Genomic DNA, 26,922 nt, shown 5'->3' with positions numbered 1-26,922 from the left:
GGAGCCAGTCTAGCTAAGGAGCATTATCTATCCAAGCAGTGAGTGCTCAGGGAAAACGGGCCTCAGACCATGGTCGGGGTGCCCCATAAATACTCTCTGGAGATTCTAGAATCTGGGTCTTGGGACAGGCAGCCAATTAAGTGGTCAGCTTCCTTAACTGTTTCATGATGTCACAGAGGTGATGTGGAGAGGCAGCCCTGGACCTGTGTGGGGGAGGGAGTCTGGGGATGGAGATGGGATCCCCAGCTTGTCTCTTGTCTGAAAGTACAGAAAAGTATTTTTCAGGTTGCCTACAAGGGCTCCCTTCTGCTGCCAGGCACATTGTTTCAGGGGCCAGGCCCTGGCTGGGTTGATAAATGTGTCCCTAACTTCACTCCCCTCACTAACAACATACAGGCCTGTGGCTGGCTTCTGCTGAAGAGCCAGGCCCTAGAGAGTCCTAGGTCTGCTACCACCAAGAGAGATCCCAGGAGTCAGATGGGCCCCTAGTGACTGTCCCTCCCAGAAGATGGGGTCCGTAGCAGGCTGATTTGCCTTACCTGAGTTGGTGGCTCCCCCATCCTTCCCCCTCTTCTAGCTTTGTTATCTTCTGGCTGGTGCTGCTGGTTGGTTGGTCCCGCTCAGTTGGCCCCAAAGTCAGAGTCCTGTTGTCTTGCCCCCACCGCCCCCCAGGTCGAGCTCTCCCCATAGTAGGGCTGTGCTCGAGCACAGTGGAGCGACCTCATATTCCACTTGACTGTTCCCAAGCACCTGAGACACAGATTCCCCAGGATGTCGTATGGGAGGGCAAAGCTAGGTGCTCCGCTGAGCTCACACCCTCCCGAGCTCTGCCCACCCACAGGTGTCATCCCACTGCAGATGATAGACTGTTGTCTTCAGTTTCCAATTTTTCCCATAAACACCACTCTGGTGGCCCTAGAGTATTCACTTTGGGAACACCTGCGTGTGCTTTTCCCATCCCCTTCCCAGAGCCTCAGATTCAGCCTCCCTGCAGGCTGTTTCAAAAGCCCTGTTTCCTTTCCTCAGTGGGGTGGTTGGGCTTCTGCTACCCCTGGTCCTGGCAATCCATGTCCAATTTGGGTCACTTTGGGTACCTTCCCTTTGAAGGACTTGATTGGGGGCTCAAGGTACAGCCAGTTCTGTTGAAAACAGCCACTTCACTGGTCCTCTCCAAGGCCAGCTCTGATCTTCCCCACCCCTGCCCCTGTCCCCACCACCACTGTGGACCTGTTCTCTGTTACCCAGATGGCAGGCCCATCAAATGATTTTATGGGTTAGGTGCTTTTCAAGGGCCCTCCTTTACACACTCACTCCAAGGGACATGTCTAACTTGTTGAGCTAGATGTGACCAAAGGAAACCCCCGTCAACCTGTATTTGAAAAAGTATGAGAATCCGGGTGTGAGACTGGATGAAACCTGAGTGAGTCACCGGTCTTTACAGCATGTGGGCAGTAGAGCAGTGGGTTTGGAGATGCGTGTTCTCTGGTATTTGTGGGCCACTGTTCTTGAAAATCACTGTGTAGGAAATAGACTGGCACCTTGGAAAGGCCCGTATTTGAGGACCCTAGGGCATTGTCTCCCAGTTCTGCCAGTAGCAGGGTCATTTTCCCTGTATGAAGACCACAGCCTGGTATCTGAAAGGGGAGAGCTAAGAGGGTGTGGAAGAAGCTCTCCCAGAGGCCTTTCTGCCTAATGACTGGCAGCATGGATGAGATTCAGGCTTCGACTTGGGCTTCTTCATGGCCTTTCTGCTTAAAAGCAGGTTGACAAAGCTTTGCTTCCAGCCAGTTCATCTGACTGGGACATGACTCTGGAGGCTATAAACGTTGGTGGGGGGCCCCTGGTGGCTCCTCTGAAGGCGACAGAAGGTCCTGGTATCTGTGGGCAGCCTGGCTAGCTGGTCTTTCTTGCTCCCTTCCACGCTTTGGGCCCCTCCTCACCCCCTGGGTCCTGAGGGAGCTGCCTTTTCTGGTCCCCCTCCTCCAGGAAGCACCCAGGCCCTGGCAGTGTGTTTGTGTGTCGCCAAGGGGGTCTTTGTCAGCCATGGCTCGGGACACTTGTGTTGTGCACACACAAGCTCTCATGACGTCCAAGGCCTGCCTTTCTCTGCCCCACTCTTCTGCCCCTGTGCTTAGTGTCCACCCCCTGGTTTCCCCAGCCCAAAGGCCCTCCAACTGCTGCCCTCCCTCACTGCAGCTTGGGAGACCTGGAGCCTCAGGGATCCATCTGTGTTCCCTTCCCTCCCATATCGGAGGAGCCTCCTGTAGGGTCTTATCCCAGTGGGAACTGGGACCATACAGTCAGGCTTTCCCTCCCTCCTGCTCAGTGATGAGCTAGTCAGCCTGGCAGGTTCAGTTGGGCAGGAGGCCCCATGGCAGCAGCAGGGACAGGGCACCACCCTCAGGCTGGAGGCGCTGGGACTGGACAAAGATGCCGGCCCCGAACAGAGTCAGTTCTCAGCAAAGCACAGAGCAGCCCCACAGGGCTTCTGATTCTCCTTGTCCCCTTCCTTCCACAGGCCTGATTTTTGTCACCTCAGAGGCATCGTGTAGCACTGAGAAGAGGAAGGTATGATAAGTCGCAAGGTCAGGCCGTGGCCTGGGGTGGGCGGGAAGGGTGGCGGCTCCAGAGGAATAGAGAACAGGGCTCTGAGCCCACCGCGGCCCTCACTAGCACGTGATCCTGGGAAGATGGCCAAGCCCCGTGGCCTCAGTTCTTCATCTGGGAGGCGAGCGGGTGTGAGGAGCCCCGTGTGTTGGGTTGCAGGATGGACATAAGGGATGAGACAGAGCTCGCAGGGCCTGGCAACAGTTGACCCTGTGATAACAGGGCAGGAATCTTTCACACTGTTGCCCCCAGAAAATCCTCCACTGTCCACTGGATGGGGTTGGCTACTTTGTGGTCCAGGGAAGGTTAGAGAATATGCACCTCAATAGGATGTGGAATTCCTAATTAGCCAAACAGGATGTTTCATAAATAAAACTAAGAAACTTTTCTACTTAGACTGTAGTGGACCATAGTGTTAGTCGCTCAGTCATATCTGATTCTACAACTCCATTGACTATAGATTGCCAGGATCCTCTGTCCATGGAATTCTCCAGACAAGAATAGTGGAGTGAGTTGCCATGCCTTTCTCCAGGGGGATCTTCCTGACCCAGGGATTGAACCCAGGACTCCCACAATGCAAGCAGATTCTTCATTGTATGGGCTACCCAGAAAGGCCTATTTCCAGTTAGAGGACCTGTAAAATTTGGGTGTGGAGGAGTGTTCCAGCAGGACCCAAGCAGCTCCAGGAAACAGAAGCAGGAACCACTCTTTGCATGTGTCCCAGGTGGTCTTGCATCCAAATACTTACCTTCCGTCATTGCAGCACCAATAAATGTTGAGTCTTTGATTACAATGCCCAATTACAATGACGATAATTGAAAGCTAGTTAACACCTTGAGTTCTGGGCCCCCAGGACCAGGAAAGAGAGGGTCAGTCCATGGATTTCTGGGCATCACTTCAAGGGAGTGAGATGGGAGTTCTTCAGGATTCCTAGCAGATAATGGGTAGAAAACACCTGTGCCATCCTTGTGGTCAGCAGCAAAGTGACAAGAGCTAGGACCCCTTCCATGCTGCCCCCAAAAGAGATCTCTCTGGGGTTTATTCAAGAGCCAAAAGGACACCTTACAGCAATGTCCCATTTCCCCTCCCTCCCATGATGCACCTCATATGACTGTGGCTCCCAGACCATCGCTCTAGGTATGGGAGTGTCCTGCTTCTCCCAGTGTCCCCACTGCTAACACAGGGCCTTTCATGGAGCAGAGGCTCCATAAAGGTCTTTTCAATAAATGTGCCAGTGAGGAGGGGGCTGCTTGACTCAGATAAATTGCTACTTCTTTTGATAACCCAGGAAAATCCACATAAACTGAGATCCCTTAGCTGTACAAAATGAACACACACAAGGTATAAGAAGCAAGAATTCACTAATATCATTTTTTATTTTCTAATTTTTCCACCAACTATATCACTGCTAAATAAATTCACATTTCCAAAATCATTCTAATTCTAATTCCATGTTATCTTGTGCAGGACCACAGAATAAAATGGACGTGTTCCTACTCTCTTTCACAGAACAGGAAAACTCTTCATCTTGAACTGGTTAAGTACAAACACAGTGTGATGATCAACGTCATTGACATAGTTAGATACTGGAATGCATTGTCTTCTATAAAAAGGAATAACATTTGAAAAATTCCTAAAGAAAACAGAGATGAGCCTCCATGTCATTGTAGAGAACAGGAACACAAAGATGCCACACACCGGGTTCCCCCAACGGGCCCGGACCTTCACTGCTGAGAAGGCTGACTGGTTCCTCTTCAATAACAAAGGGAAGAATCAGCCTCCTTTCCTGCCCCCTAGGACAAGCTGTTGGACATGGGCCCGGAAGGAGCCTGGCTGCTGCTCTGGCTCAGAGTCCTCTTTCCTCCTCCCTCGCAGCCTTTGCAGAGGGGTTGGAAGGAGCTGGGATCCCTTCAACAAACTCTGTCCAGATATTCCAGGTCTTTAAACTTGCTGGTCTCCACATAGCCCTGGGGACCCCACAGGAACTCGTAGCAAGCAGGGTCATCATCAGGCACCTGCCGGTACACCAGGTACCCCTCCTGCACCCACACTTGGGTGAGCAGCTCCCTGGGCTCCCCATAGATGAAGTGTTCTTACCGAGACACACCCCCATCCTGCTGAGTGCTCCCCAGATCTCCTCCTCAGGGGCGTGGCAGTCCTCCACAGCGATCAGGCACAGGATCACCACCAGGAGGCCGGCCTTGGGCAACCTCTGCCCATCGCTCAGCATCTCACTGAGGGTGAGGCCCAGGGAGGGGACCAGGATATAGGTGTGCTCACTGGGGTCCACCTCCTTCACCTCCAAGCTAAAGACCAGCTGCAAATACTCTGAGGCTTGACCGAAGACCACCTGGTCCTGGTAATCTTTGAGCACACTGTTCAGCACTTCTGCCTTTGTGATCGGCTCCTTGGCAAGACACCTGCTGAGCAGGAATTGCACCAGCTCATTCTTCTTCACCCGCAGTGCATCTCAGAGCCAGGATCTGGCATCTTCCTGGTCACGTGAGGTACTTAGCACTTCATCTTGCCTGCTGAGGCCATTTTCTTCATATTGGCTCCCCAGAGTGGCAGCCATGGCATTGGGAGAGGGCCAGACACCCAGAGGGCTCTGGGGGAGACTGGGTGTTGCAGCAGCAGCCACTTCCTCCAGGGTACCCCAGACCAGGAGAAGGAGAAGGTAGCTGCATCTGCTTCCTCTACTTGCTCCTCCTCCCTCCACCTGCTGCTGCTGCTGGTCCTCCTCCTCCTTCTCTACCTCCTGCTCCTCTTCATTCTCCTCCTCCTCCACCTCCTCCTCCACCTCCTTCTCCTCACCCCAAATGAACTGTGCCTCCATCAGGCCCTCTTCCTTTCTTGGATCCTGAAAGACTCTCTCAGGCTGGCAGAGCTCATGCATCCCTTGCATGATGACCAGGGTTGACGTGCAGACAGGGGTGAGGCAGGGGGACAGATGGGGATCCTGGGCCTGCGGGAGAGGGTGGTTGTGAGTGTCCTCGGCTGAGAAACCCACCCTGGGCGGTCTGACTCAGGCCACTTACAAGTCTCCCCTTGAGGGGTGCTCTCAGGCCTCATAGAGGAGCCCCTCCTAAGCGGCCTAACCCCTGGCTACCTGAAGGAGGATGTGAGGTGGCTCACCAGTGTGCAGTCAGCACAGCTTGAGGTTGTGGGGCTGACATGGTGGGGAGGATTAGGGCCTTTTGGGGTCCCCACTGTTCTGGGATGTGGAGTCCCTGGTGCACACTCAGGGTAGCCAACTCACCTTGACTCTTGGCACTGCCTGGACCTCCTCAGCTCTCTGACCTATGGACTCGGGCCTCAGACATCTGCCTTTGCCTCCTGGTTCCTGGAGCCCCTGTGAGAGAAATGGAGGGACACCTCGGGAGTAGATTGTGGCACAGACTTGGGCCTTCTGTGCTGGTAGGAGGGGTGGACACTGTGAGGCCCCCACAGGCCACCACCCACAGGGTAGGTGGTCCTCTTGGGGCTCTCTTGTAGTGCCCCCTTTCCCCTGGCACGGCCTGGCCCCTCCCCTATGGGGACTTGCAGGGTAACTCAGAACAAAACCTGAGTCTTTACAGAAAGCACTGAGGGGCACCAATGTGGCCACACCTGCCCAGGGCCTCCCACAGGTCGTAGGCTGGGGAAATGCTTGGTCATCACCTCCTCCTCATGTCTGGCCTGGCCTCCTAACACTTCCCTCAGAGGTGGGGGTCTGCTCAGTCCTGCCTCGGGGCCTCGGGAGTCCAACCTCTGTGGCTCTGATGCCTCCACCCTCCGCCCTAACACCTCACCTCCCGAGGCTCCTAAGCCAGAGCTGATAAACTGCTCACCCCACTCTGGGGCCTCCAAGACCCACCACAAGGGCCAGGATGCCTCCCTGCCTTGGGGTCTAACAGCCTCAGTCCTTCCTCACATGGAGCCTGGTCTCCAGGCAGGACACAGGATTCTCCCATTCACCATTTTGAGGCCCTACCACTCTCACGAGGTCCCCAGTCTCTCAGACCCGGATGTCAGGAAATGCTGCACGAGGTCGTCCTGCCCGGGGAATACCAGGGTCCTCTGAGTTCTGGGGTCTGGCCATAGTCCTCCCTCAGGGTCCTCACCTTGACTCCCACTAGGACCTGGGCTCTGTCCTCTCCACACCTGAGGCCTGGCTATTCCCGCCAGGGCCACAGTCTCTCTGAGACCTGGATGTCAGGAAGTCAGGAAAGGCCCAGTGTGCTCTTCTCACCCGAGGGTCTCCCACGGTGGACGACAGGGGTGGGGATCTCTGAGTCCCGTCAGTCCTCCCTTGGGGTCCCCTCAGTCCTCCCTCAGGACATTACCTTGTCCCCAGGCAGGACCTGGGATTCTCTCCTCTCCCAATATCTGGCCCCGTCCCTCTTACCAGGTAGGCAGTCTCTCTGAGACCCGAATGTCAGGAAATGAGGACCAGCCTGGAGTGCTAATTCCACATCGAGACCTCCCAGGGCTGAAGATAGGGGCAGTGACCTGTGGGGTCCCCTCAGATTGGGGTCCAGGATCCCCTGAGTCCTCTGTCAGTGTATTCCTTTTGACTTCTTGGAGGACCTGCACCCTCCCCTCTGTCCACATGAGACTCCACCCCTTATCCCAGGTCCCCACTCGCTCTGAGACCCTGATGCAGAAGTCAGGACACCCTGTGAAGTGCTCATCCCACCGCCAGGGATGCCCAGGGTGGCAGCAGAGGCGTGGAACTGTGGGGTCACCTGTGTTTTCCCTCTGGGTCCTCATCCTGAGCTCTGGCAGGTCCTGGGATGCCGAAGTCCTCGGCAGAGACCAGACCCTCACACCAAGGGCCTCACTGCCCTGAGGCCCCTGGAGGAGGCTGTGGACATTCTAATATGGCTCCAAGCCCAAAGTTTCTTAGTGACTGAGGATGCCATGGGCTGAGATGATGTCCCAGGAGTCACTCAGCCTTCTTTGTGTTCTTCACCTTGACTCTCAGCTAGTCTGGGCATTGCCCTCTGCCCACCTGATTTTGCTTCCCTTAGAGACCCAGACCCTCTCGAGCCAGGACACCCAAGAGGAAAACCAGGGTTCAGGGCTGGTTCCCACAACCCTGCCGGTGTCTCCCAGGGCTAAAAGCAGTGACCACCTGTATGTCCTAGGGTCCCAGAGTCCCCCTCAGCAGTCTACCTTGACTCCTAGCACACCTGGGCTCCTTCACACTTCTGACCTGAACTCGAGCTCTGTGACTCTCACTTCTCCCCTCCCAGCAAGATCAACGATGTCACAGCTGGATGTCACACCCCATGGTCACCCAGGGCTGTCAGGTGAGCCACACATGCATCCCCTAGGAACCCTCAGTCTTCTGTGCCTCACCTGGGGTCTCTGCAGGATGTGGGCCCCTTCTTCTGTCCACAGGAGACTTGTCCATAGACCAAGACTCTGACTCCCTGTGTTCACTGAGGACGCCAGGCGAGGGGGTTAATTTGACAGGCTGGCCCAGGGTCCTCAGGAGTCCCAGTAGGCATGAAGTTGTATTCTATGGGACCCTCTGTCTGGGGTGACTGGATCCTCTTGTTCCCACTGGAGGGGGCCTCCATGACCCTTTAGAGAAGGCTGCAGTCCCAAAACAGCCTGATGGCACAGATGCTTGTTGGGGGGGCTACAGCATCCATGACAGTGGGGGACACAGGGAACAACACATCTTCTCATGAGGGCCCCTCAACAAGCACCAGATTTCAGAAACTTTTTGTGGAAAAGATGTTTTAGCTGAAGAGGGTTAACAGCAGCAATGGCCAGAGTTTATTCAAACTCGTCCATTGAGTCGGTGATGCCATCCAACCATCTCATCCTCTGTTGTCCCCTTTTCCTTCCACCTTCAATCTTTCCTAGCATCAGGGTCTTTCCAAATGAGTCAGCTCTTCTCATCAGGTGGCCAAAGTTTTGTAGTTTCAGCTTCAACACCAGTTCTTCCAATGAATATTCAGGACTGATTTCCTTTAGGATGGACTGGTTGAATTTCCTTGCACTCCAAGGGACTCTCAAGAGTCTTCTTCAACACCACAGTTCAAAAGCATCAATTCTGTGGCCAAAACTTCCAAAACTATGTTGAATAGTAATGGTGAAAGTGGGCACCCTTGTCTTGTTCCTGACTTTAGAGGAAATGCTTTCAATTTTTCACCATTGAGGATAATGTTTGCTGTGAGTTTGTCATATATAGCTTTTATTATGTTGAGGTATGTTCCTTCTATTCCTGCTTTCTGGAGAGTTTTTATCATAAATGGATGTTGAAATTTGTCAAAGGCTTTCTCTGCATCTATTGAGATAATCATATGGTTTTTATTTTTCAATTTGTTAATGTGGTGTATTACATTGATTGATTTGCGGATATTGAAGAATCCTTGCATCCCTGGGATAAAGCCCACTTGGTCATGGTGTATGATCTTTTTAATGTGTTGTTGGATTCTGATTGCTAGAATTTTGTTAAGGATTTTTGCATCTATGTTCATCAGTGATATTGGCCTGTAGTTTTCTTTTTTTGTGGGATCTTTGTCAGGTTTTGGTATTAGGGTGATGGTGGCCTCATAGAATGAGTTTGGAAGTTTACCTTTCTCTGCAATTTTTTGGAAGAGTTTGAGCAGGATAGGTGTTAGCTCTTCTCTAAATTTTTGGTAGAATTCAGCTGTGAAGCCGTCTGGACCGGGGCTTTTGTTTGCTGGAAGATTTTTGATTACAGTTTCCATTTCCGTGCTTGTGATGGGTCTGTTAAGATTTTCTATTTCTTCCTGGTCCAGTTTTGGAAGGTTGTACTTTTCTAAGAATTTGTCCATTTCTTCCACGTTGTCCATTTTATTGGCATATAATTGTTGATAGTAGTCTCTTATGATCCTTTGTATTTCTGTGTTGTCTGTTGTGATCTCTCCATTTTCGTTTCTAATTTTGTTTATTTGATATTTCTCCCTTTGTTTCTTGATGAGTCTGGCTAATGGTTTGTCAATTTTATTTATCCTTTCAAAGAACCAGCTTTGGGTTTTGTTGATTTTTGCTATGGTCTCTTTTGTTTCTTTTGCATTTATTTCTGCTCTAATTTTTAAGATTTCTTTCCTTCTACTAACCCTGGGGTTCTTCATTTCTTCCTTTTCTAGTTGCTTTAGGTGTAGAGTTAGGTTATTTATTTGACTTTTTTCTCGTTTCTTGAGGTATGCCTGTATTGCTATGAACTTTCCCCTTAGGACTGCTTTTACCGTGTCCCACAGGTTTTGGGTTGTTGTGTTTTCATTTTCATTCGTTTCTATGCAAATTTTGATTTCTTTTTTGATTTCTTCTGTGATTTGTTGGTTATTCAGCAGCGTGTTGTTCAGCCTCCATATGTTGGAGTTTTTAATAGTTTTTCTCCTGTAATTGAGATCTAATCTTACTGCATTGTGGTCAGAAAAAATGCTTGGAATGATTTCTATTTTTTTGAATTTACCAAGGCTAGCTTTATGGCCCAGGATGTGATCTATCCTGGAGAAGGTTCCATGTGCGCTTGAGAAAAAGGTGAAATTCATTGTTTTGGGATGAAATGTTCTATAGATATCAATTAGGTCTAACTGGTCTATTGTATCGTTTAAAGTTTGTGTTTCCTTGTTAATTTTCTGTTTAGTTGATCTATCCATAGGTGTAAGTGGGGTATTAAAGTGTCCCACTATTACTGTGTTATTGTTAATTTCTCCTTTCATACTTGTTAGCATTTGTCTTACGTACTGTGGTGCTCCCGTGTTGGGTGCATATATATTTATAATTGTTATATCTTCTTCTTGGATTGATCCTTTGATCATTATGTAGTGACCTTCTTTGTCTCTTTTCACAGCCTTTGTTTTAAAGTCTATTTTATCTGATATGAGTATTGCTACTCCTGCTTTCTTTTGGTCCCTATTTGCATGGAAAATCTTTTTCCAGCCCTTCACTTTCAGAGCAGAAAAAGAAATAAAAGGAATCCAAATTGGAAAAGAAGAAGTAAAACTCTCACTGTTTGCAGATGACATGATCCTCTACATAGAAAACCCTAAAGATTCCACCAGAAAATTACTAGAAATAATCAATGACTATAGTAAAGTTGCAGGATATAAAATCAACACACAGAAATCCCTTGCATTCCTATACACTAATAATGAGAAAACAGAAAGAGAAATTAAGGAAACAATTCCATTCACCATTGCAACGGAAAGATTAAAATACTTAGGAATATATCTACCTAAAGAAACTAAAGACCTATATATAGAAAACTATAAAACACTGGTGAAAGAAATCAAAGAGGACACTAATAGATGGAGAAATATACCATGTTCATGGATTGGAAGAATCAATATAGTGAAAATGAGTATAATACCCAAAGCAATTTATAGATTCAATGCAATCCCTATCAAGCTACCAACAGTATTCTTCACAGAGCTAGAACAAATAATTTCACAATTTGTACGGAAATACAAAAAACCTCGAATAGCCAAAGTGATCTTGAGAAAGAAGAATGCAACTGGAGGAATCAACCTACCTGACTTCAGGCTCTACTACAAAGCCACAGTTATCAAGACAGTATGGTACTGGCACAAAGACAGAAATATAGATCAATGGAATAAAATAGAAAGCCCAGAGATAAATCCACACACATATGGACACCTTATCTTTGACAAAGGAGGCAAGAATATACAATGGATTAAAGACAATCGCTTTAACAAGTGGTGCTGGGAAATCTGGTCAACCACTTGTAAAAGAATGAAACTAGACCACTTTCTAACACCATACACAAAAATAAACTCAAAATGGATTAAAGATCTCAACGTAAGACCAGAAACTATAAAACTCCTAGAGGAGAACATAGGCAAAACACTCTCTGACATACATCACAGCAGGATCCTCTATGACCCACCTCCCAGAATATTGGAAATAAAATCAAAAATAAACAAATGGGACCTAATTAACCTTAAAAGCTTCTGCACATCAAAGGAAACTATTAGCAAGGTGAAAAGACAGTCTTCAGAATGGGAGAAAATAATAGCAAATGAAGCAACTGACAAACAACTAATCTCAAAAATATACAAGCAACTCCTACAGCTCAACTCCAGAAAAATAAACGACCCAATCAAAAAATGGGCCAAAGAACTAAATAGACATTTCTCCAAAGAAGACATACAGATGGCTAACAAACACATGAAAAGATGCTCAACATCACTCATTATCAGAGAAATGCAAATCAAAACCACTATGAGGTACCACTTCACACCAGTCAGAATGGCTGTGATCCAAAAGTCTACAAATAATAAATGCCGGAGAGGGTGTGGAGAAAAGGGAACCCTCTTACACTGTTGGTGGGAATGCAAACTAGTACAGCCACTATGGAGAACAGTGTGGAGATTCCTTTAAAAACTGGAAATATAACTGCCTTATGATCCAGCAATCCCACTGCTGGGCATACACACTGAGGAAACCAGAAGGGAAAGAGACACATGTACCCCAATGTTCATCGCAGCACTGTTTATAATAGCCAGGACATGGAAGCAACCTAGATGTCCATCAGCAGATGAATGGATAAGAAAGCTGTGGTACATATACACAATGGAGTATTACTCAGCCATTAAAAAGAATACATTTGAATCAGTGCTAATGAGGTGGATGAAACTGGAGCCTATTATACAGAGTGAAGTAAGCCAGAAGGAAAAACATAAATACAGTATACTAACGCATATATATGGAATTTAGAAAGATGGTAACAATAACCCGGTGTATGAGACAGCAAAAGAGACACTGATGTATAGAACAGTCTTATGGACTCTGTGGGAGAGGGAGAGGGTGGGAAGATTTGGGAGAATGACATTGAAACATGTAAAATATCATGTAAGAAACAAGTTGCCAGTCCAGGTTCAATGCACGATTCTGGATGCTTGGGGCTAGTGCACTGGGACGACCCAGAGGGATGGTATGGGGAGGGAGGAGGGAGGAGGGTTCAGGATGGGGAACACATGTTTACCTGTGGCGGATTCATTTCGATATTTGGCAAAACTAATACAATTATGTAAAGTTTAAAAATAAAATAAAATAAAAAGCATCAATTCTTCGGCACTCAGCTTTCTTTATAGTCCAACTCTCACATCCATACATGACTACTAGAAAAATCATACCCTTAACTTGACAGATCATTGTTGGCAAAGAAATGTCTCTGCTTTTAAATATGCTGTCCAGGTTGGTCATAACTTTCCTTCCAAGGAGTAAGCGTCTTTTTGTTTCATGGCTGCAGTCACCATCTGCAGTGATTTTGGAGCCCCCAAAAGTAAATCCTGCCACTGCCACTGTTTCTCCGTCTATTTGCCATGAAGTGATGGGACCAGATGCCATGATCTTTGTTTTCTGAATGTTGAGCTTTAAGCCAACTTTTTCACTCTCCTCTTTCACTTTCATCAAGAGGCTCTTTAGTTCTTCTATGCTTTCTACCATAAGCATAGTGTCATGTGCATGTCTGAGGTTATTGATATTTCTCATGGCAATCTTGATACCAGCTTGTGCTTCATCCAGCCCAACGTTTCTCATGATGTACTCTGCATAGAGTATGGTGGCAATAAGCATGGTGGCAATATAAAGCCTTGACATACTCCTTTTCCTATTTAGAAAAGGAGTTTGTTGTTCCATGTACAGTTCTAACTGTTGCTTCCTGACCTGCATACAGATTTCTCAAGAGGCAGTTCAGGTGGTCTGGTATTCCCATCTCTTTCAGAATTTTCCACAGTTTATTGTGATCCACACAATCAGAGGCTTCAGCATAGTCAATAAACCAGAAATAGGTGTTTCTCTGGAACTTTCTTGGTTTTTTTTTGTTGTTGTTGTTTGTTTTTATGATCCAGTGGATGTTGGCAATTTGATCTCTGGTTCCTCTGCCTTTTCTAAAACCAGCTTGAACATCTGCAAGTTCATGGTTCACATCACGTTCAAGACTGGCTTGGAGAATTTTGAGCATTACTTTACTAGCATGTGAGATGAGTGCAACTGTGTAGTAGTTTGAGGATTTTTGGCATTGCCTTTCTTAAGGATTGGGATGAAAACTGACCATTTCCAGTCCTGTGGCCACTGCTGAGTTTTCCAAATTTCCTGGCATATTGAGTGCAGCCCTTTCACAGCATCATCTTTTAGGATTTGAAATAGTTCAACTGGAATTCCATCACCTCCACTAGCTTTGTTCATAGTGATGCTTCCTAAGGGCCTATTGAATTCCCATTCCAGGATGTCTGGCTCTAGGTGAGTGATCACACCATCTTGATTTTCTGGGTCGTGAAGATCTTTTTTGTACAGTCCTTCTGTGTATACTTGTCACCCCTTCTTAATATCTTCTGCTTCTGTTAAGTCCATATCATCTCTTTCCTTTATTGAGCCCATCTTTGCATGAAATGTTCCCTTTGTGTCTCTAAATTTCTTGAAGAGATCTTTCGACTTTCCCATTCTATTGTTTTCCTCTGTTTCTTTGCATTGATCACTTAGGAAGGCTTTCTTATATCTCCTTGCTATTCTTTGGAACTCTGTATAAAAATGGGTTAATCTTTCCTTTTCTCCTTTGCTTTTGCTTCTCTTCTTTTCATGGCTATTTGTAAGACCTCCTCGGAAAGCCATTTTGCTCTTCTGCATTTTTGTTTCTTGGGGAAGGTCTTGATCCCTGTCTCCTGTACAGTGTCACGAACCTCCATCCATAGATCATCAGGCCCTCTGTCTGTCGGATCTAGTCCCTTAAATCTATTTCTCACTTCCACTGTATAATCATTAGGGATTTGACTTAGGTCATACCTGGATGGTCTAGTGGTTTTGCATACTTTCTTCAATTTAAGTCTAAATTTGGCAATAAGGAGTTCATGATCTGATCCACAGTCAGCTCCCAATCTTGGTTTTGCTGACTGTATAGAGCTTCTCCATCTTTGGCTGCAAAGAATATAATCAGTCTGATTTCGATGACCATCTGGTGATGTGCATGTGCAGAGTCTTCTCTTGTGATGTTGGAAGACAGTGTTTGCTATGACCAGTGCCTTATCTTGGAAAAACTCTATTAGCCTTTGCCCTGCTTCATTCTGTACTCCAAGGCCAAATTTGCCTGTTACTCCAGGTGTTTCTTGACGTCCTACTTTCACTTTCCAGTCCCCTATAATGAAAAGGACATCTTTTTGGGGTGTTAGTTCTAGAAGGTCTTGTGGGTCTTTATAGAACCGTTCAACTTCAGCTTCTTCAGCATTACTGGTTGGGGCATAGACTTGGATTTCCGTGATATTGAATGGTTTGCCTTGGAAATCAACAGAGATCATTCTGTCATTTTTGAGATTGCATGCAAACAGTGGACCACATTCTGATAAAATGTGGTCCACTGGAGAAGGGAATGGCAGACCACTTCAATATTCTTGCCTTGACAACCCCAGAAACAGTATGAAAAAGCAAAAAGTTAAGATACTGAAAGATGAACTTCCCAGATTGGTAGGTGCCCAATATGCTACTGGAGGTCAGTGGAGAAACAACTCCAGAAAGAATGAAGAGACAGAGCCAAAGCAAAACAACACCCAGCTGTGGATGTGACTGGTGATGGAAGCAAGGTCCGATACTGTAAAGAGCATTACTACATAGGAACCTGGAATGTTAGGTCCATGAATCAAGGCAAATTGGAAGTGGTCAAACAGGAGATGGCAAGAGTGAACGTTGACATTTTAGGAATCAGAGAACTAAAATGGACTGGAATGGGTGAATTTAAGTCAGTTGACCATTATACTTACTATTGTGGGCAAGAATCCCTTAGAAGAAATGGAGTAACTCTCATAGTCAACAAAAGGGTCCGAAATGCAGTACTTGGATGCAATCTCAAAAACAACAGGATGATCTCTGTTCATTTCCAAGGGAAATCATTGAATATCACACCCCTGTGGATGCTGTAAAAGTCCACCAGCCCCATGATCAGTGTGCTTTAAATGACAGGCTTTCCCCTGCCTGACATTCAGTCTACTTGGGGCAGTGAGTCTGCAGGAGAGCTTGGAATCCCCAGAAGCTGGGACAGAAGGGAACAGAGAGTATAGTGGAATGAGAGAGCAGGCCTGTAGCCTGAACATAAGAGCCATCTTCAGCAGGCTGTGCCTCTGATCCCCACATCCAGGAGCCTTCTCGATGCTCACATCCTCCTTCCTACACCCTGCCCTCCTCCATGGCTCTCATGTCCTTTTCAGGAGGGATGGTGACTCGATGGGCCTGGGGAGGCCACATGGGGGAATCCTGTGTCAGTCTCTCATGAACAATGATGCTTGGCTTCCCTATGTTTTTTCCATTATGTGACCTGAGGCATCAGGTGGGACGACAGCTGGACCTCCCTTGACTGTCAGGGAGACAGGTCAGGCCCCTGGGGGGATGGGGCTTTGCCCCCACGTGAAGCTCACTTTGAATACGTATCCTGCTACTGATAACCGTGAAATCATGGACACTCAAAGTCTGGGTTTCTCCAGCTGTAAAATGAGCCTTGTAACCGTACAAGGTGAAAGCACTGGTGTGAGTTTCCATTTGATGTGACCTATCTGTAAAAAGCCTGGTCAGTGGATGTAGCTATTGTTCTGAGGGTCTGAGATGTACCTTCCCCAACATTGGAAAGTTTCCTAACCAGTACATATCTTCTGAAACTCATGTTCATTGATGGGTGCAGTTTTTCTTTTCTCCCCGAAAATCTTTTATGGAGAATGGTACATTTCACAGGTCTTAACTGTTACATATGACATAACTGGTCTAGACCGAGCATGGGTGTTGGTCACGGTGCTGGACCAGGGAAGGGCAAATGCTCTGGGCTGTGGGAAACAGCCAGAGGGAGGAGCATAAAGACCTCCTCCACGTGGACTCTCCTGATCCAAACCCCCTCCACAAGGCTCTGAGAAAGAGGGTCCTCCTGTGGGACCTACTGAATGTCTAGGGAATGTGTCTGCCTTGGACCTATCGCCTCCTCTCCCAAGTGCATGTTTCCTTGGGTGTGGAACCTTATTCCAAATATCCCCTGCGCAGCCTGGAACTGGAGGGTCTCCTCTCCACCCCATTACTTCAAAACAGTCTTCCTCACATAAAGTCTTTCAAGGTGTGAAACACTCTTGAGTTACCTATTCCCGGTCTTAAAGTGCTGTTTTAGCTGCTATCTTCAATTTTGTTTTCTGCTTTTCCTTCTGGAAAGCAGTCAGAATAGGAATTATGTCCAGAGGAAGTGAACCTGCTCACATAGTGCCCAAAGCTGCCTCCTGATGGTTCAGGCAAGACTCTAAAATACTTTAGTCTGGCTGTGTCTTTCCCAGCTTGATCCCTAGTGATCAGTCGACCTAAGAAGTCACTTGATGATGTCACACATCCAGGAACACACAAAGAATATCTACACATCTATTAGAATGGCTCAACTCTGCTCCTGGGACAACACCACACTCTGTTGAGGATTTGGACCATCGAGAACTCCCATTCATTATTGGTGAGAATACAAAACGTCACAAGCATGTTGGAAGACAGCCTGGCAATTTCTTATAAAACTAAACATGCTCTTACTGTATGATCCAGCAACCCTATGGGTCTTCACCAAAAAGACTTGAGAACTCATTACACATGAATGCTATTAGTGGCTTTACTTATTATTGCCAAAACATAGATGTAAACAAGACATCGTTGAGTCAGTGTAAGGATAAACTTTGGCATATCTAGAAAGTGGAATTTCATTTACAATTATCCAAACAAATAGAATGTACAACACCAAGAGGGAATCCTAGTACAAACTATAATCTCTGGGTGATTATGACATATCACTGTAAGTTCCTCAGTTATAATGAATGTATCGGTCTGGTGGGGTTCTTAATAACAGGTGAGGCTATGTTTGTTTGGAGCCAGGAAGTAAATGGAAAAATCGCTGTACCATCTCTCTATTTTTGTGTCCTTGGAAAAGTGCTTTAAAAAAATAAAACAGTCTTGGTCTTCCCAGGTGGCTCACTGGTAAAGAATCCACCTGCTAAAGCAGGAGATATGGGTTTGATCCCTGATCCAGGAAGATCTCACATTCCTCAGAGCCACTAAATCAATGTGCTGCAACTATTGAGCCTGTGCCTTAGAGCCCTTTGGAAAATGGATAGGCTACCCACTCCAGTATTCTTGGGCTTCCCTTGTGGCTCAGCCAATAAAGAATCTGTCTGCAATGAAGGAGACCTGGGTTCAATCCCTGGGTTGGGAAGATCTCCTGGAAAAGGGAAAGGCTACCCACTCCAGTATTCTGGCCTGGAGAATTCCATGGACTGTATAGCCCATGGGGTCGCAAAGAGTTGGACAAGACTGAGCAACTTTCACTAGAGTCCATGAGCTGAAGCTACTGAAGCCCAAGTGCCTAGAGCCTGTGAAGGACAGCATCGCTCATCCCTGGGGTGTGGTGGCCTCGGTCCCCCACCTACCCCGAAGGCCCAGAAGCCAAAGACAATGATGATGAAGTCCATGGTGTCTGCCAGAAACATAAGCACATACATGTTGGTGACGGTGCTCTAGTCAGGGTGGATGAGGTCATAGAACTGCCTGATGGGCACATAGAGCTTCAGGGTCCTATGGGACAGATGCTCAGTGTAGGGTGGGTGGAAATGCAGGACCCACCAGAGTCCCATCATTCTACCCACTGCTGCCCTCCCCACAGCTCTGCCTCCCACCTCCATCCTCAAGACACTCCGCTGGGGGCAGGGGCTCCTGTTCTGACACAGACTCTGCACAAGTTCATGGCTTCTCTCCTGAAGCATAATGGAAATGAGGGGCTGGTTTGTCCCCTGATTCAGTTGCTCTCCACCTGTGAGACTTGGATCCTGCTACTGAGCCCTGTGTACGTACTTTCATCTCCACTTCTGTAAAAGGTTTACGTAATGAAACCCAAGGGCCTGGGCTGTGGGGAGAGTGACAGAACCCCTGGTGCTGCTGGGCCCTGGTAGATGCCAGGTAGCCCCACCCTTCCCCCTTCCACCCTCCTCCCCGGGGTCAGGCATCATCCTGGACTCTAGAGCTTAGCTTCTTCCATCCTTGTGCCTCCACTCTGGCTGGATGCCAAGCCTCTACCCCTCCTCTTCACAGTTCACAATCAAGACCATGTCCAGGTGAGCATGGCCCTCGGTCTCAGAGCTAAGACACAGGGCCAGCCTTGAGGCACGAGCCTGCTTTCACTCTCTTCTGCTGCCAGTCCACCTCCCTGATACCTGGGGGGGGGGGGGCCTGTGACCTTGGCTGGTGACCTTGGGCTGCACGAAGGACAAGCCACCTCTCGAGTGCACCTTGGCTTCCCTCTACAGGGTGAACATATCTCTGGGAACCTTCCAATTTGACCTCACTGCCTGTATGGTTGGACTCATTCGTGTGCCTGGAATTACATACCATGAACTAGTTTGTTTAGAAGTGCAACGGATATAAAAATGAATCATCCTATTGGAAAGCGGTTTTTGAAAGCAATATCATGGTGAGGCATTTTGTTCTGCCCGAAGCTGTTGACACTTTTGATGGGAGAGGTCACTTCTCCCCATGTCACCTTTGGCTGATGCTAAGGAAGTGCTCCCAGCCTCCAGGTATCCTCATGCACTCACTCACTTCTTTATGGTAAAGGCTTTTGCTTTGATTAAGTGTTCTTGCAGCTTCTCCATGTAAAGTTTCAGTCTGCTCTTCTGCTTGATGCTCACAACACTGCTTCCTTTCTGGCTGCTGTTATGGGTGCTTGTGCTGCCTGGAGACAAGAAGGAACCTAAATGCACTGTGAGTTGTGAATTTGTTGCCATAATTATCATAGAAGCCCACCACCCCCACAACAGAGGGACAGTTGGAGGCTGGTTAGAGGGTGAGATGCACAGATGCCTGTAAGAACAGCGATGGAGAACTTGGGGTCTGCAGCACCAACTCTGCTTCTATAGCCAAAGGCATCCGTGGGCTTTAACACCCACGGCTGGCCCCTTCCTGGGTGGCTTTGGGACCTCTGTCCCAGGAAGAATTAGACTGGGGAGCAGTTTTTCTCCTGCTTGATGGGGTCCCAGGTTTTGGTCGTGTGTTTTCTAGTCTGGGTCCAGGAATACGCCTTTTTTCAAGACCAAATTTATCTAACTGTGAAACCAATATGAGATGGCCTGCCAGTGGTAGAAAAATGTCTTCTTCAGATGAATATAAAGGGTCTGGAGGGCGTCACGGAGAAGGCAATGGCACCCCACTCCAGTACTCTTGCCTGGAAAATCCCATGGATGGAGGAGCCTGGAAGGCTGCAGTCCATGGGGTCGCTGAGGGTCGGACACAGCAGAGCGAATTCACTTTCACTTTTCACTTTCATGCATTGAAGAAGGAAATGGCAACCCACTCCAGTGTTCTTGCCTGGAGAATCCCAGGGACGGGGGAGCCTGGTGGGCTGCCATCTATGGGGTCGCACAGAGTCGGACAGGACTGAAATGAATTAGTAGGAGGAGGAGGAGGAGGAGGGCTTCAGACAGGAGCGCTGTCAACACGAAAGCACAGTTACCCCAAGAGGGGTGACCATAACACACGTGTACTTTCCTGTTACTGGCCGTTTAGTAAGAAATTAGTAACTAGCATAGGAAATCACTAGGTGGTTTGGCTTAAAGTTCCTATTGATTAAATCTAAGTGTACTTTCAAAATAAATCGTGATGTACGTCACTCTGGGCACACCTGGCAGAATCTCTGGGTATGATTGACAAGTACCCTGTGTCTGACACTCACTAGGTATGAGGCAGTGTGCTGGCCACTTTTCACCAAAACCTGAAATCCTTGTCCTAGGTGGGGGTTGGAGAATTCATACAGATACCCTAGACAGGGTTGTGAGCACCCATGGCTCAACCAGGATTTGAACTTAGTCGGGCTGGTTACAAAGTACATTCGTTTCACTTCACAATATCTGCTGCCTCAACAGCACCCAGCTCCCTTGCCCTTGACCCTCTGGCACCAGGGGGTGACTCTGCTCAGGGATCCTTGCAGTGACACCACGAGGCAATACCTCTCTTAGACCTATTTGAGGAAAAGCCAGACCCCTGTGATGTTTGGGAGCCACTGCTGGAGCACTTCCTCCAGACGGCGGCCGGGTGCTCAGGGAAGGCCATGTGCACCGCATCCATGGACATGGCCAGGTTGATGGACTTGAGCAAGTTGGAGGAGGCCCTCCTGCCATGGCTAAGGGAGAGCTCATTGCCCAAGTCCACTTTTTCTGAGCCACTGTCCATGATGTTGTCTGCATCCCAGAGGCCATGACACTGAGGAGGCAGGGAAGGAACAGCTCAGCCTGCTGTCCAGACAGAAGCTGAGACTCGGCCCAGTGACATCCTAGCCACCAGGATATGTCCCTCAGGATAGGAAACCACATGTCAAACAGGGCAACTGCAGCTGATGACACTTCTGGACAGTGGAGACTGCAGAGAGCACAACCTAAGTGTTCCCACCAAACAGCAACCGATAGGCAGGTGAGGAAGTGGTGGATGTGTTAACTAACCAGACGGGGGTCCTTTCACCATATATATGCTTATCAAATCACCACGTGTAAACTTCTGACGCCTTACAATTTCACTGGCCAATTATACATCAACAAAGGATCCTTTAGTTAAAGTTATGGTTTTTCCAGTAGTCATGTACGGATGTGACAGTTGGACCATTAAGAAGACTGTCAAAGAGTTGACATTTTCAAACTGCATTGCTGGAAGACTCTTGAGGGTTCCATGGACAGCAAGGAGATCAAACGAGTCAATCCTAAAGGAAATCAACTCTGAATATTCATGGGAAGGATTGATGCTGAAGATGAAACTCCAATACTTTGGCCACCTGATGGGAAGAGCTGACTCATGAGAAAAGACCCTGATGCTGGGAAAGAAGTTGACAAATGAGGTGTTTCAATGACATCACTGACTCAATGGACATGAATCTGAGCAAACTCAAGGAGATAGTGAAAGACAGGGGAGCTTAGTATGCTGTAGTCCACAGCGTCACAAAGAGTTAGACATGACTTAGCAACTGAACAACAATACATCAACAAAGCTGAAATTAAAAAAAAACAAAAAGTCTAGAAAACCAAAGCAAGGTCAGGGATCCTATGAAAGCTTATTATCTACCTATATGTAGCTTTGCAAACTCACCACACACCAATGACACAGGAAAGACCCCCTCAAATGGAGGGTTAGGGACTGGTAGTTTGCAAGGTGACAGAAGGCAAAGTAAAGGTCTTGTTCACAGTCCACATAGATAAAAGCCTGTGTGAAACAGCTCACCAAGTAAGACAGAGTTCAAACACACATTCACATGTATGTGTGTGTACATGTATGTGTGTGTTGCAGCCTGGTGGAGCAGAGACCAGAACCTGCCCCATGACTCGAGGGTGTGGCAAACTGCATCCTCGTGATTGCCCTAGTAAGCATGCTGAATGGACATTCTTGGGGAGGGACGTGCTCTCTGCTCCACTTCACTGTATACTCCTGCATCTGTCCCCATGGAAACAAAACAAGATATTCCTGATCAACAGCAGAGCCTTCGCTAATCAAGCTCCCCAGGATAGCTATTCCCTAATGATCTCATGTGACTTCTGCCAATAAAAGTGCAGGCTGAAAGGAGCCATTTTGTCTTCCTGTCATGGAGAGCAAGAGGGCTCCCTGACTCCCGCTTGCCAAATTATATGTGTCTGTCTTTTCATTATGTGCTCGCCTCCATTTCAGGTCTTTCTCACCCGCTGTGCTGGATGTGGCATGTGTGTGCCTTAACTTAGGCCAAGCTTGTTCTGAAAAGGAGCTAACAAAGATACTATTGGACAAAATTAATGTAAGATATGCTATATCAGTACAAGGAGACACAGTTAAAACAAGAGAAGGAAAGTGAGATTCTGACCATAAACACATCAATACATCCAAAGCTTGCTGTGTGACAATCTCTAATGTGTTGTTAAGTGGCATATCATAAGTTCAGCTTATGTTTCACAGTGTCTGAGATGAGAAACCCCTCAGGTGCTCAGCAGGATGACAGGAGGTACAGATCCTTAGAAGGTTACCCTGCAGACCTGTCTTCCCAGAGCAATGCAGGCATGGCTTTGTCAGAAGTGGCCTCTCTGGGAGCACAGTCTGGCATCCCCAGGCCCATGGATTGGACAGTCTCTCACTAAACCAGTGGTTTCAGAGCAAGAAAACCTTGAGAAAAGCAATGCTCCTAGAAGGGGATGGGTCAAGGTCTGGCTGGAGAGAAGACCCCAAATTCTAGCTCCCCAGTGATCTGCCTTCAACTCAGGCATGACTTAGTGAATCCAACAGTAAGAAGCACATGCCCTTTGGGCAATTCCCACAAATGTGGGATAATCAGGGTGCCTTCATCCCAGGATGGGCTTCACAGGTGGAGCTAGTGGTAAAGAACCTATCTGCCAATACAGGAGACATAAGAGGTGTGCGTTCGATCCTTGGGTCAGCAAGATCCCCTGGAGGAGGGCATGGCAACCCACTCCAGTATTCTTGCCTGGAGAATCCCATGGACAGAGGAGCCTGGTGGGTTATAGGCCATAGGGTCGCAAAAGAGTCAGACATGTCCAAAGCGACTTAGCATGCATGCATTCATCCCAGAGTAGAAATAGGAGAAAATTTCCCCTGATTGATCACAGACTACAATACTGAGTACACAATGTGGAGGAAATGAATGAAATGAACAAAACCGTTAACAAAGAAAACAAGAGCACACAGATAGACCCTGCCTGTGGCATCCCAGCCCCTCACAATCCCACTGCGCGGTTCTCAGGAACATGCCAGGGGCGATGGGCAGGCAGTATCTTCAGGCTGGAGTGGTGGAAGAAGAGTGCCAGCACCTGGATGAGATCATAGAGCACGTAGGCATCCTTCTTCTCCACCCCAATGATGTTGGGTGGGTGGTAAGGCTTGTCCTTGTTCAGTTCCACATTCTTGTTCCAGGAGAAGAACCCAAACTGGAAGAAGTACTTGACCACAATGGCCACCTGCACAGATGTGAGAAATTAGAAGAAATGACTCCCTTTAAGAATAGTTCTAAATGAGGAACAGTGATACAAATATTAAGGGGGAAAGTCTCAGTTTTGGTGCTGGGAATGCACAGAGCATGTGGAATAACAAATTATCCTTCCACAGATACCAACTTCAGGACAAGGCCACAACCATATCTCCAGGGTCTGTGACTGCAGACACACTGGGGCCATGGAGGTTACCCCTGACTCGGCTCAAATGACTTCTGCTATTGTCAGGGAGTGGGCTAGTTTCTGGGCTTCCTAGGTGACACCAGTGGTAAAGAACCTACTTGTCAACGCAGGAGATATAAGAGACGTGGGTTTGATCCCTTGGTCTGGAAGGTCTCCTGGAGAAGGGATTGGCAAGCCACTTCAGTATTCTTGCCTGGAGAATTCCATGGACAGAGGAGCCTGGAGGGTTACAGTCCATGAGGCTGCGAAGAGTCAGACATGACTGAAGTGACTTAGCATGCATGCAAGGGCTAGTTTGTGCTGATTCAATTAGATACTTATACAAATATTCAGCTATTAAATGAGGTCATTAGGACCAATGTGAACAGGAGGATCTTCATTCTGCAAATATGACTTTAGTTCATAATCTTTAGGAGCAAACTGCACAGGCACTATAGACAATTTTCACTTTATTCTGGTCTCTTTCTTCTCAGCATTTTATTGCTCACTGTAAGTTCTCCTCAAGAAGAAATAAAAGCAAATGAAACAAAACCTTGCCAGCTCAGGGTGTAAACGTGGAGATGTTTGTAGAGATCGATGTTGAAACACCCCTCCAATGTTTACATCATTAGGGTTAATTGCATCCAACTGTGTTTCAAGTGCTTACTGTATTGTTTGACCCAATGTCCACTCAGTGACCATGCACTGGCCCTGGCACCATGTTTGTGTCTGCCTCACACTTACTGTCTTGCTGGTCAATATCACAGGGCAGACACCAGACCTCAAAAAGCCTCCCCCACCACTCACCAGCTGGGGAAAGTGAAAGTGTTAGTCACTCAGTTGTGTCTGACTCTTTGCAGCCCCATGGACTGTGGCCCTCCAGTCTCCTCTGTCCATGGGATTCTCCAGGTAAGAATATTGGAGGGGGTAGCCATTTCCTTCTCCAGGAAATCTTCCTGAACCAGGGATCAAACCTGGGTCTCGTGTATTGCAGGCAGATTCTTTAACATCTGAGACACCATGGAAGCCCACTTTGAGCCAATTATTTAATCTCATAAAGGTTGTTCCTTGTTCCTGTTATACACAGTGATATTACCTCCTATGTTGTGTGAGGTGTGAGATGTGAAAAGACAGCTAGAGTTCTTAGCACCAACAACTGCTGGCTATAATCACGTGCTGACCTAAGACAATCCCTCTAATTGACTATTTACATGAAGCAGGGGTCAGGCAGGTGCACTAAAGGGAAGCCTACCTCCGTGTAGATGATGGCCATCATCCAGAAGTGCCTGCTGGGCCAGGGGATGGACAGCATGGATCAGAGGAAGATGAGGATGGGCAGCACGAGGGTGATCATGGAGACAGAGACCATGTGGTTGAGGATGATGAGAAAGTAGCACACCATCTTGGAACGGGCCACCAGCATGTTGTACAGCGCATAGAAGAGCAGCAGGAAGCATGACTGCCCCACATAGAACTTCTCCGACTCCTCCAGCTCGTCATCATGGAACATCCTGCCAGAATACTGGCCTCAGTTCCTCCTGGGCACTGGTTCCATGTGGCAAGACCCTGCCCGCCCCTCCTTGCTGCCTGAGTCCCCAGGTGTCCTGTGCTGTCAACCTCCTATCATGTTACAGACAGACATGAGCACGCATGTGGTTCTAAATGTGGAGGAGACCTTTTCCATGTGGTCTTTGCACCCAGCAGCCCAGTGGACACTAAGGGTCACTCTCAGCTCCATTGCTGTGGCCACAGTTCTTATTTGATCATCAGCAGCTTGCTGGTTGTCCACTCATGAGTCAGGGGTGGCAAGATGCTGGCCTCCAGCCAGTCTGAGTGGCTGTCATCTGAGCTGCCCTCCATGTGGGTCTGGCCTGCTGTGTCATCCTGGATAGGTGGAAGGACAGGCGTTTAAAGCTGATGGCCTTGCTGTAGGACAGCAGGGCCTCCATGTCGCCATCCTCTTTGGATCCTGTGGGGACTCAGCTTCCTGGGCCTGCTTGGGTGCCTCCTCGTCCTGCTCAGCCTCCACCTCCTCGATGGTCTCTATGGTCCCCTGGCACAACTACAGCATCGTGGACAGTTTGGGCTCGCTGTTGGGAGACATGGAGGGTGCCGCCTGGCCTCAGCAACCCCCAGCCTCCCATGGCACCCACCAAACACCCAGGCATGTTGGGGGAAAGTCCCTTCACTCCCCACGTTCCATCTGCTTTGCTCCTTCTGGATAATCATGTCTGGGTGCAGAGACAGGGGAAGGGTGTGGGTGGCAGGTCCCAGAGCACCAAACCCTCCCATGCATAGCTTTTCAGTCCCATCAGTGTTCTTAGGCACGGGGCCCACTGTTTATTTCTGGTCAAGACAGAGTGAGCACAGCTCACCTCCCAGAGCACAGATTATAAGGAAAGATGCTGAGGAAAAGGAGATATCACAACTGGCTGGGTCCACAGGTCTTGGCTGAGATTCACTCTACTGTCAACAGACCCCAGCCCTTAAGAGGAGGCCCAGAATGGTTGACTGTTGGCAAGATAAAGCCTGCTTTGTTCTTCATGCTGTCTCCTCCCTGCACTTCCATCCTGTGCCTTTTCTCACTGGTGCCTCTGACACCTGATGGACGCTCACCCTCATCCTTTTCCTGGCTCCCCACCACCTGGCACATGGAAGCCCCACCCACCACTCTCTGCCCCAGGGTCTCTCCTGGGGCTGCCCCCACTCTCCCCTCTGACTGCCCTCCCACTCTCTCCTCCCAGTGGTGTTGCACTACCAGCTCCTCTTCCAGCTTCATTTTCCAGGAGCCCTTCTGCCCTGGTCTTCACTCTACTTCTGTGTTCTGTCTTCCCTTATGCATCTCTCCTCTCCTTCTAACTCTCCCTGACAGGTTCATGCAAGAAACACTGGAAACGAAAGTACAGCAGCCACAGTCATCAGATCAAGGCCCATCTGCTGTGCTGTGTACCTCAACACACCTGGGGCCAAAAAGAGGGGGGAAAGTCACTTGGAGATGACAAGTGTACAGTGTGTGCAGTGGTCATCTGTTAGGCTGAGAAGTGATCATCTGAGAAGGTGCTGCTCCCTGAATGGCATGTGGGAGTAGTTGGGGTCATATCACTGAGATGCTCAAAGGTGCAGTCTGTACCCATTCCTCTTGTCATGGACACTGGTGCACACATGTGAA

The 26,922-nt window shown here is 48.2% G+C and overlaps 1 protein-coding gene across 1 annotated transcript; it reads right to left on the bottom strand.

Moving 5' to 3' along the window:
* Positions 1-3,130: 3,130 nt before the first annotated feature.
* Positions 3,131-25,026, bottom strand: LOC113888151 (melanoma-associated antigen 1-like). Its single transcript, XM_027535448.1, is given in 8 exon segments — positions 3,131-4,702; positions 4,705-5,076; positions 5,422-5,572; positions 5,867-5,959; positions 18,018-18,104; positions 20,662-20,838; positions 23,331-23,558; positions 25,006-25,026. Coding segments are annotated over 8 exon segments (1,314 nt in total). The 3' UTR covers positions 3,131-4,517.
* Between the last annotated feature and the right edge of the window lie 1,896 nt (positions 25,027-26,922).

Source organism: Bos indicus x Bos taurus, chromosome X (genome assembly GCF_003369695.1).
Source record: "Bos indicus x Bos taurus breed Angus x Brahman F1 hybrid chromosome X, Bos_hybrid_MaternalHap_v2.0, whole genome shotgun sequence".
In the NCBI taxonomy this organism is placed as follows: Eukaryota; Metazoa; Chordata; class Mammalia; order Artiodactyla; family Bovidae; genus Bos; species Bos indicus x Bos taurus.
The sequence above is the reverse complement of the archived record's forward strand: the minus strand, read 5'-3'. Positions and strand labels throughout refer to the sequence as shown.